General features: G+C 39.2%; 1 protein-coding gene across 1 annotated transcript in view; it reads right to left on the reverse strand.

Annotated features, from left to right (window-relative positions):
• asic4a (acid-sensing (proton-gated) ion channel family member 4a) overlaps positions 1–12,042 on the reverse strand; it is a 99,659-nt gene that overhangs the window by 9,536 nt on the left and 78,081 nt on the right. Inside the window, exons 5-6 of the mRNA XM_030428278.1 lie at positions 4,814–4,867; positions 1,256–1,409 (exon numbers count right to left, since the gene is read on the reverse strand). Of these exons, the coding sequence (XP_030284138.1) occupies positions 1,256–1,409; positions 4,814–4,867 (208 nt within the window). The remainder of the gene's footprint in view (positions 1–1,255; positions 1,410–4,813; positions 4,868–12,042) is intronic.

Below are 12,042 nucleotides of genomic sequence, written 5' to 3' on the forward strand. Positions count from 1 at the left end.
GTTCTCTCAGCACCCTTATTCCCCCTCTATCTGAAAAGCTCTGTTTTAGTTCCTCCCCCTCCTGAATACCCAATCTGCTCTGATTGGTCAGCTCACACACGCCTGACCCAGCAGTGCTAATGTCAACAGAGCAGCTGTGTTAAATTAACTCTTGTGTGCTAAACTAGTTGCTAGGCATAGATTATGCAAATGTGTGACATGGTGATGCAGTGCGATGTCACAAAGTTGCATTATTAAAGACGGGACTACTGGCGAGGTGTTTCAGGTACATTTTTTTCCTGTGGGACAGAGGAGCTTCTGTTGGTTAAAGACTTTGACCTTTTGAACTTTCAAGATCTTTTACATGCACAATAAAGTATACAGAACACTGAAGGGATGGAAAAAAATGAAAGACTTGCATGGTGTAAACATGTTATTTGTTTAAGGGTTAATCATAAAAACAGACAGAGATTTTGTCAGACTAATACATTGAAATTTCACACAGTGTTTGGTGGTTTTTATTTTTCTCTCTAGCTTTCATTTTTAGTTTTCTTTTTTCCATTTTCAACTGGCACAACAGGAAAGACCACAGGGGCCTTTTTTTTCTTCAGGCAATCTGCCTGTTAGATTTTTTGTATAACAAAGTTGACAATGTGTTGGTGTGACAGAAAGGTACAAAATTGAAGGTTTTATCCTCTCCGGATCGTTATTGTTGATTTAATTCCACGACAGTCTGCTCTTTTAATATTTCTACGTGGAGAGTACAAATTTCCCCAAATGAGGTGCTGGAAGAAAAATTGTATTATTTTTTCTGTGGGGACCTTGACAATCAAAAACAAATTTAATTCAACCTGAGGATTGTCATGGAGTGTTTGCCAAAGGGACTTTTATCAGATAGTGAAAGGTATATGAAATTATAATCCTGCATCGATTTAATGGAGAGTGCTCTGCAGACCGTCAGATCAGAAGAGAATAATATCCCAGATTCATATAGTAAATTAATCTAATTTTCAGATTAACATTATGCATACAGCAGATACTTGTAATGACATCACGGTGCCTCACAGTCAACTTGCTATCACTTTCGACGGAAATACGCAATTCACCTCAGGACAAAATTCAAATTGCTGCCTGTGTGAACATATAATTGACTTCTGTTTGTATTTATGGTTGTCAGATAGTGATCACAGCCTGGAGGTCAGAGTTTATGGCCCTTTTTATTGAGCGCTACATCACTGCTCATATGTGAGTTTAGTCTTGAAGGTTCCTGTCGTACCTGATGTAGTCCTCTGACTTGTCGTATTTTCTGGAGAGATAGCGAGCGGAGCCCTTGCTTGGGATTTTGACCATGGAGAGCTCTTTACCGTAGCGGGTGAGATTACACGGTGTCTCGCATGGACAGGTATCCCCAGTGTTCTTCTGCTGCTGCGCTGCAACACAAAGGAAACAGCGATTCAACAGAGTCAGTTTCAGTGCTGATTTGTTGGCAATCACTCTACCAGAGAAGCATATAAAAGCCTTGTATAAAAAAAATACTACATAGAGTCTAGGGACAAGAAAGGGAAAAGTGTAGAGAATGGGAGAGTGTCCTAGAAGAATAGTGATTTTTTTTTTACCTCTTGGGGGAAAGAAAACTGACTGCAAAACACATCATCAATTTATAAAGATATTTATGGGTAACTTAGCAAATGGCTGCCAATTTGCCCACCCTTCAGATACGCATCAGCATTAGCATTTATTTGAAATTGAGTTTCTGAACGCCAGGCAAACATGAAGTCAATATTCACTTCAGTTTTAGCTCTGTTTTGGTCTCCACCACATCCTGAGAAAAATATCTGGCCCTTTAGCTGCTAACTTTGTCTGTGTTGTTTGACGCTGGACAAGAGGTGTAGTGGTAAACAAAAAGCAGCGGCCCGCTACAGCTGGAAACGAAATTGATGAAAGTGGTGACGGTGAACCAAAACAATAAAACCACTTTGCTAAAAGTTGCTAAAATGCTCTGTAGAGCTGAGCAGGAAATGAAGACTTGGGCGATAGTTATCTGTGGGTTTGTCACCCCTTTCACATCGCACATCATCATTTGATCCACTGTTACAGTAAAGATATTGATTGGTGAACAGAAAGGTAACTTCAGCCGCTAGTTGTCACTCAATCCAAACACTAACATGTTGTGATGTAGCCCGTTCATTTGCACACTGCCTTATTTTTTAAAATGTAGCACTTCTATATGATGAATGAGATTAACTTATTTCATCAGTCCGGTTAGAAAGAAAAAGTAAAAAAACAAAAAAGATGAGTGACTAGATGCTGTAACATCCTGTGATTACAACAATGAGTTGCCATTAAAGACTATTTAGCAGCTGATCACACCGAGATCTGTCGCTAGAAAAGCACTGTCAACAAAAAGATTGTTTTCCTAAGTTCGGTGCTCCTCTCTTTAGGCCCACTAGGGACGTATTAGCACCTTGGCCTCAAAGTGTTAAGTCGTAACGTTTTTTCAGTCAATGACATGAAATTGCCTGTTTGCACACACACAGCCCTGTTTCGAAGGCAAACTGCGCTGCTCTGATGAAAACACACTACGCCGAGGCGTTTTTTGATGCGGCTGTGCCTGAAGCAACAAGTTTCTGTGTGATCAGGGCCTATGGCAGGAGGAGCTGTTGCTGCTGGACTTCATCTCAATGTCAAATTTAGTAATTTTCTACAAAACCTACCAAGTCAATCCTTGAAGTGCTCACACAGTGGCTGGCTAGTTAGTTTGCCTACATTCTTCATGACTCTGTGATGCATCATCTGCTCCTTATTAAACGTTATTACTTAATTAATCTCACCAGAGGTAATATCTTTGAACAGCTTGTGCACACTAGAAAAAACCCCATAGTGACATGTCGACACATTAATGAATAAAGAAAAATATGTCACGAGCTCAGTGGTGTAAAAATTAAGTCTTTACATTTTTACAATTTAAACAATTTTTAAATATTCTAAATAAAATCTACAGACCATTTCAAACATGAATCACAGAGGATAAAGATGAAAATCCGCATACAAGAACATAGTCATAGAAACTAGAGGGGGGAAAGGGACTATGACGCCACTGACAGGCGAACAAATGTAACACACTTTGACTAAAATTGCAGATTTACCGGTAAACAACTCAATAAAACACAGGTCCACTCATTTTATAAACATTTCACTGCAGCATTGCTACAAATGACGTCTTTAATTGGCTTTTAAACGACTTTAAACTTCTAACCACAGAAATTACCCATTTTCTGATTAGTTGGCAGGTGTCCATTAAAACTTTATAACACACCAGAACATTTCAATTATATGCATATTGTTGCCTATTTTAGACTATAGGTAGCCATAGCAACAGCACTTATGGACCACATTAAGTGAACCCGTAATTCTAATGACAGCGAACAAACACCCTGTTCCCCTTGGTGAGTGGCTACGTTGCTAAGTAGAAATGAGCAGAACTGTGAGGCTTTTTCAGCTCAGTTTTGTAAGGAGGATTTTTTCTTTTTTTTTTAAAGCTAACATGTGTGAAGGAGCAGATTTTATGCACTCAGCATCATTAAATTATACCACATTCATGCCCAGAAAGAATTAGCTGTATTGAGTGTTCCTCCCAGTTGCATTGGCAATTTTGAGGCTCGAAGACATTCGTTACAGCCTTTAAATCAAGAATTTTACTAAATGTGATAGTACATGTGTTAGTAAGTATGGGATGAAAAGTGCAGTGAAAATGTCAGGTCACATCAGATTTGACAGACAGATTTTTTTCTTTTAAACTCTGCCGTGTTAGAACTGGATCGACTGGTATATTGGCAAAGTAATGTTTTCAGTCTGACCCTTTTATTTATGACGTAACAGCTGTCAAGGTGTTTTTGTTCGGAGAATAAAAGGCTCTACAAAAAAAACATGCAGACTCAAACCCCCAGTTAACATGCAGACATGAACTGTTCACACGTCGACTAATACATATTCACAAAACAACACAACATACACTGGAGAGTAAATAGCTTTTCCTAATCTCTCTTTTCAAATTCCAAATGCATTCAGTCCAGAGAGAGGGACCACTCAAAGTACTAATTATAATTTGATGATTTATGATTTATTTTATAACCAACAATAAGGTTATGTGCATGCAGGAGCATGGCGGCATATATTCTTTGTCTGATACGGGGGAAACACCTTTGCAATATAAATATATAAATTACATTCTCATTTATTACCTTTCACGGAGGGCGAATATATTCACACTTTACGATTCAGGACGATGACCCCCATGAATACGGCCCCATTCTCCAAAGATATATCTAAGATTTCATTCAGACATCTCGTGAATAGGGTTTGAATTCAGCAAAGAGAGAGACATAATTAAATTTCTGGCTTATTTGGATGAGAAATGATAATTATACTTTTGTGTTCGCTATGATGACCATTTCTCTCTCTTTTTTTTTTTTTTTTTACCGCAAACGTAAAAGCCTTTGAAGCCAAGGGACCTTTGTTCAGCTATGACGTCTGCAGGAGGAGAGTGAGGCCGGAGCCGAGGGTGGGGGTGCAGATATGCAGGACCAGAGCGTCAGTTTTAATATTAACAGTTCAACAATGGAGGCAGCACAGCCATCAAACTCTAAAGTGACTAAATCACAATGAGGAAAAGTCATTTCAAAATATCAAGTCTACCTCCAGGTATTTGTATTACAGTCACAAAAAAAACAAACAGAAAAAAAGAATCCTTATCATATTTACTGATTGTGTTTCCATTTCCCTTTGGGGGAACCTATTGTAATGAGAAAAGAAATGAAGGAGGATTGTTTCTTACCGAGCGCTTTGTCAACACAGTTGATTTTACTGGGAGGGCAGATATCTGCAGTTCCTGGAGAGGAGAACAGAAAATGAGTCTGATCAATCAGACACAAAATGATCGGTGACCCGTGTCTGCGGCAAACAACACTCCGCAGCTTATTATTCATCTCCAAATGAAGGCAGGCACACAGAGGATGACTTCCATCCGCGGCGCCTGGGCCATCTTGGACGGCCGTCCTTGATTGCACTGAGAAATGGAGCATGCTGGTTTCACCCGTGAGGCATATTTAGAGAGTCTTTAAAAAACAATCAATGAGTTACTTCCTCGCAGACAAACTATTATTGCCTCAACCATTAATGGCAGGTATTCATCAGCAGCACAATTAATTGGCAGAGGTGTGTCTGTCTGACTGTGAAATGTTCGTGGGTTTAATGTTTTTGGACACATCCCTTTTTCTACGCTGCAACACAATCACCAGAATGCATGTTTCTGCAAACCAAGGGTATGTTGAAACTTAAAATTCAAATTTGCATGTCATGCGAACTAGGATGCTTATAATCTGGTTACGTTGTAACACTTATTGTCAGGGAAGGATCAGGTTTTAGTTACCAACTACCTGCTTTGGTCGCTGCAAACACAGGTGGGAATTGACTGAAAGTTTCCTTGAAAAAAAAAACATTCAGTGTCAGGCTTACAAATGTTGAAATGCTGTTGTCCCCTTGTCAAAAATAGCCCACTGCCATCGCCTCCGACTCCTGATATGAAAGTGAGATGTAAATATTTGACGTGAATGTGAGACTGCAAATGTGAACGTTCGGTTTGCAGAAACATTAACTGCCAACATTTCATTGTGGCGACTGAGCTACGCTGCTACTTTGGCCGCGAGAGCTCAGCGCTCACACAAACAAAACATAACAAAATTGTATACATATTTTAAAAAAAACAAACAGCAACATATTAAGAAAGGACGCCATACGTTACAAATAATACCAAAACTGTGGGAGTCAAAAAGAACAAAAAAGATGGAGGAAGTCCCTAAAAATAAGAGAAGACAGCATAGAGACAAAGAGAAACTCTAAAAAATGGCTAGGATTGCTTGGACTGTGGAAGAAGAGAGCTCCTTCTCCTCCACCCTCCCTTAAATATGTGTCAGGACTAATTGCCTGGCGAGCAGCACCTGAGAGAAAGGAAGGAAAACAGAGGAGGAGAAAACACAGAAGGGGGGGTGTGTAATGTACACGAGTAGCATTTTTTTCTAAAGGAGAAAACACAACAAAAGCACAGATGAAAAATGTTTCTTGGCCGCACTCGTAGCAACCCAGTCACACATGAAAATTTATAATAGCAACATTGGTCCACAAGGCAAAATTTTGTATTTTCACAGTAAAACCTCTTAAACTGTGAGATGTCTACAATTATTATTTTTTTGTTCTATTGCCTGCGCTTACGTCACATGGCAGCCAACTTTCGGGCTGCGAGAACAAAAACCATGGCTGCCACTCCTTATATTTTCAGTGACACAAATAACAGAACAGCCCAGATAACTTCACAAAGCGAAAAACAATACAAACAACGCGCAAGCCGTGGGCTCCGCCGTAGCATTGCCTATAGCAACAACCACAGCAACGTAGCAACGCCTACAGCGACCACCAGAGCAACGATATCCAACGTGGCGAAACTGACAATAATTTTCTTAAAGACTAACAAACTAAACACCACATACATTCCCTGATTCTGAAAATGGCAGTGCATATTTCTTGATAAAAATGTCATCAAAACACATTTGAATGTAATACCTATCTTAAAATTATGCATTTTCACTGGGAATAAAAGGAGTGGCAGCCATGTTTTTTGTTCTTGCAGCCAGAAAGTTGAAGGTCACGTGACGCGGACGCAGGCAATAGAAAAGAATAGGCCAAAATAATAGGGCGGCTGTGGCTCAGTGGGTAGAGTGGGTAGTCTAGTGATCGGAAGGTCATCAGTTCGAATCTTGGCTCCCCCTAGTTGCATGTCAAAGTGTCCTTGAGCAAGATACTGAACCCGAAATTGCTCCTGATGAGCAGTTGGCACCTTGCATGGCAGCCTCTGTCATCACTGTATGAATGTATGGGTGAATGTGGCATGTGTTATACAGCGTTTTGAGCTGTCGTTAGATTGGAAAAGCGCTATAAAAATGCAGACCATTTACCAATAGCCCGATTAGAGAATGGGGCCTGTGCTTTGTGTCTAATGAGGCTTTTAAAGTCAGCTATCTGTTAGCTGACTTTAAAAGCTGTTAGCTGGTGGGTAAGTTAGCTTAAATGTTATTTCCTTTGGCGGGACAACAAGCATGCCGCAGCCATGTCAGGGCCTTGTTATCACTTTTTCAGTGTCTCCTGGAAACAATTTTTTTATCTGTGCTGCTTGCAACTAGCTTCTCTATTTTGCAGCTTCAGCTCTGAACACTGTGGAACTAGTGAGGACGTTTTCTTAATTTGCTTGTTTGATCTGTTTCAGTGTGTTTTCCTCAGTTTCAGTTGAGCTCTCACAGCCTTCACAATCACTACCAAATGTTGATCGATACACAGCGAAATCATTTCTTGATGATCTGAGGAGCGAGCCTAATCATATTCAGCCGAATAGAGTCAGACTTTTTCCGTCTGTGAGGTATTGGGTTCATACTTTTTTTTTTTTTTTTTATGATTTGACACCCAAATAAATCTTCATTAAACCGTGGAGAAGGACAACTTTCCTTCCTTTTTTGTGTTTTATTTTAGAAAAATGTTGAGCGTGGAGGCAGAAAGCCGTGCAGCGTCTCTGTCTGTCTGCTGTCCACATATTAAGAACAGAAACAACTTAAAAGCTATATTTGGGCCGGTCACCCAAAGATAGAAATAGGCCGGAACGCTGAAATATTCATCTCGAACCAAATAATCCAGGAAAAACACAATTTTGCTTCTACGCCTCACAGTTCAGGAGTGAAAAAAAAGCTTTATATATATCAACCTCACACAAGGATCACCAAACTTTAGGATTCCGTGCAGTCGAGTTGTGTGACATCCTCCAAATAAACACAGCTGAGGACGACATGAATACAAAGACGACAATATAGTCCAGTGCCTTTAAAAGGACAGGAAACATAAACACACAAAGTATGAAAATGTAAACAATAAAAACTTGTATGAAAGGCCAGAAGCGACAGACTTGTAAACAAAATGTACCATTATGTAAACTCGTGCTGGTGACCATTTGTGGCATGTTAAGTAGACCGTTAGCAGTTGCTGGATTATGTGAGCGAGCATGAGGGAGAAATTGATTACAAACATTTCGTGCCGTTCCTCTCAAAAGCCAACCGTTGTAATGAATGAGGATCTGAGGCAACACCAAACTGTTACTGCTGTTGTTTATGGGGGAGGAGAGAAAAATGGATTTTGTAAATTGTTGTACGGTGCGGCGCTCGTACATTTAATTGATACAGCGCTTTGTTGTCAAATCGAAGCTGTGAAAAGATTTCCAGGTCACGAGCTGGCCTCACGCTCCCTTGGCGAGCTTTTGAGCCAATTACTCTCTGGAGCCTTACGAAGTAATTTTCAGCAAACTTAATATGCAACAATAAATTTTATTCACTATTGATATGTGCAATGAACTAATGCGAGCTTCCTGCCCGCCTCGAAGCCCTCATCTGAAGCTGAACTGGGCAAATGGCCTGGAAAAGCTCCCACATTTATTTTATCTGATATAATAAATATCATACCTGATGTGATACATCATCACAGGAAGCAAAGTGGTTTGGCTGCACCCTTAACACCTCTGCTCTCTGTGAACAGCCCTTTACTAGCTATTGACTCTAAAGTTTCCCACTCTGTGGTCTTTTCTCAAACGTGTCTCATTTATTTGAATGATCGTGGCAATGAAGAATATTTTCTGAAAGAGGTGCAGTTTCCTTAGACAGCTGACTGATGAGACAGAGGGCTGTTTTTCCAGGTTTGGAAGCATAAGGTGGGTTTGCAGGTGTGTGAGGCAAAAAAAACAAAAAAATTAAAAAACACTATTACAAAACATGCTTGTATTGACATACCCTGAAAAATATATTGTTATCTAGTAAAAACATTTTTTCCCACATATTTGACATTAGATTCCAATATATTGTCATTTTGCTTCAAGAATATATCATAAAATATAATAAATGTGCATTTAAATAACTAAATTGGCAATATACTGTACACTGATATGTATTCAAAAAGCTATTATGTACAATAGATATTTGCAAATACAACTAGATAATGTATTTTGGTAAAATAAATGGTAAACGGAAATATATCAAAGGCAATAACTGATGTATTTGTCAGTTAAGGGTGTTGCAGTAAACAGATTGTGATGATAACTTTGATACAATGTTGATTAGAACCATTTGATAATGTTGTCGTGATTCTGGTTTTGTGAGTCTGTTATTTCCTGTTTTATTTTGAAATTGTGCCCTAGTGTGTCCTGTGTTGCGTCTCAGATCCTCCCACTGTGTAATTTCCCGCCCTTTTTCTGTGTTCACCTGTTCAATCAGCACAGTGTGTACTTAGTCCGTGCGCTTCCTGATGTCTTTGTGTTTCTCACCCTTGTGACTCCCAGTGTTTTCTAGTGTCTCCCTGTGGTATGTTTTGTGGTTGTTGTTCCTGGCTTCATGTTTCTGCTTATCTCTCATGATTTCTGCTTTGAACATTCTGCTTTTGATTTGCCCTTTGTTGAGCCTTTCGTGTTGCTGCTTTGTTTTTCTGGTGTTTCTTCTTTGTTTTTGTTGGATTCCCGGTTTTCTGAGAATTTTGTTAATAAAGCTCATTTTCAGTTCCTGAACCTGCCTGCTTGCCGTGTCTGTCTGTGTTTGGGTCCTAATATTTGGGTCCTTAAAAACATTTCAAAATTCTTCACAAACCATTTGCTAATATTATTTATCGTAAAGCTGTAACTGATATTTATAATACTTTATAATACAATGTAGTTCATCTAAAGATATTAATTGGATGGCCATTACAAGGTTGCAACTGTTGTGTATAAACCTTCTTGATACATGTTTAACTATAACTTTAACTATTCATCATTAAATCTTCCATTTATTAATGATAGTTAGTATTGATCATATATAATATATATATTAGACAAAATATATCTCCAGTGCAGGGATAAGTAAAGTGAAAGCATCGAGACTAAGAGATTATGATGCAGTATGATATAGGATTTTGCTAGTTTTTTCCCTAAATCATGACTCATGTTGTAACACAATCACGATCTTGTAGTGAGGTAGGCACTTTCACCCTGCAGAGCACACAACTGATTAGAAACGTGTCCGCCTCACAGCCTGTCCAGATCAAATTATTAGCTGGATTTCTCCCTCCCGATCAGACCGCCACTTCGGTCTGGCAATCACAGCTCGCAAATGGAATTCTTGAAATGTGTAACCTGAGAATGTGAGTTTTTTTTTTTTTTTTTTTTTTTTTTAATTTGAAGAAATTTCCTTTGTCAGTCACATAATGTATCAGATCCGTTAAACGAGGTTAAATCAGTATTAAGACTCGTCTCCGCCTCGAATCAAATGTCTCCCGCCGAGTTGTTTATCCACATCGATTGGCTTCCTCATATTTTTCCGTCAGGCTAAATAACGCTGCAAATGTCAGCTGCTCTGTGTAGATATGTAAATGAAAAATGCTCCCTGCATACATTCCGAGGTTTCCTGCGTTTGACTTTAGATGCGACCACCTCAAACATGCCCACTTATCAGACACAGTTTGCATTCGGTGACTCATCTTCTTTGACTTCACCCCCGCCACGATGATGCAGAGACTGAGTATGTCCAAACATCTCACTTTGTGTTGGTCGGACCGGCCTCTGAAGCGTCTCCCCGAGCTGAACAGGGAAACTGCGTATCTTTTTGTCATTGCTTTATCAGTGTAGTGTTTCTTAAGTTACCAAATAAACTTTAAAATGTTGCAGTGAGTCATTTTCTCTGTGTGCTTTTACTGTTTCTCTACGAACTGTGCAACTTTGTTACGCAATTTAGCAGACACTTTTGTCCAAAGCGATATACCGACAGGCACATCAGGAGCAGTTTGGGGTTTAGTATCTTGCCCAAGAACACTTTGACGTGCAGACAAGGGGAATCGAACCAGCAACCTTCTGATAACAAGATGGTGGCTCCACCCCTGAGCCACAGCCACCGCTGTAATCTGCTGTAATCTGTTGTAATCTGTAAAGCACTTTACACGTATGTCGCCTTTGGGTATGAAATGTGCCGGAGAATTAAATTTGCCTTGCCTCGTCTAATATTTTCTGGTTATTAATACAAAATATCTTAAGGTATCAAACAATGTCATAGTGGCTTTACACTACAGTAAGATGCGGTTAACAGTTTTACACTGCTGCAGATGTCATGGTAAGTAGGCGGTTATTCCCAAGTAACATGAATTTTTTAAAGATAATTACCCCAAAATTATTATTTTGATAATACTCTGGTATTTTACACATGCAGTTTATAAATAAATAGCTGGTAATTTCTTGCATAACCTTCCGGAATTTCGAGCTAGCTTCTGTCTAACTTCCCCTCAGCAGGTCACTAAAATTTAAGTGAGGTGTATAACATTATAATAACATTTAGCTACTTTTTTCTTTTCAAAGTTGATGAGATTTGGTGAGAGAGAAAGACGTCAAAACGTTCCGATAAGAAGATGCTAAGCATAAACCAGTTTGAAATTTCTTGGAATTGTATTCAAGGAATTACTAGCTATTTGTTAGTAATTTGGGGGTAATTTGGAGGAAGTGTTACCAGAAAATGTTTTCCTCTTATATCCTAAATTTGTCCTAAAAATGACTGCAAATAAGAGTGATTCTTGACACATCACATGAGAATCTTGTGCTCATTGGAAGCATTCTGTCCTTGTGTAGGTCGATGCTAAATTGATCCAACCTGAAAGACACAAGCTGCCTATACACCACCTACCAGTGGAAACTAAACATGAGAACCACCAGAGCCAAAAATAATAATAATACTACCAGTAATAATAATAATGATCAAAATAATTAATGATGGCCACAGACACTCTCCCAAACACCTGAGATGAATGAACAAGTGGATCCAAAATTCATTGACACTATCATGTAGTTTGAAGAGTCGCTGTCCAGAGAGCTGCCAGCACTGCTGAAGAGCTTCCCACTCCAAATATCAAGCATCAAGGTCAGGCATCGGGCAGCCCAAATTATATCTGGGCCGGAATTATTCAAGT

Source organism: Sparus aurata, chromosome 9 (genome assembly GCF_900880675.1).
Source record: "Sparus aurata chromosome 9, fSpaAur1.1, whole genome shotgun sequence".
Taxonomy (NCBI): domain Eukaryota; kingdom Metazoa; phylum Chordata; class Actinopteri; order Spariformes; family Sparidae; genus Sparus; species Sparus aurata.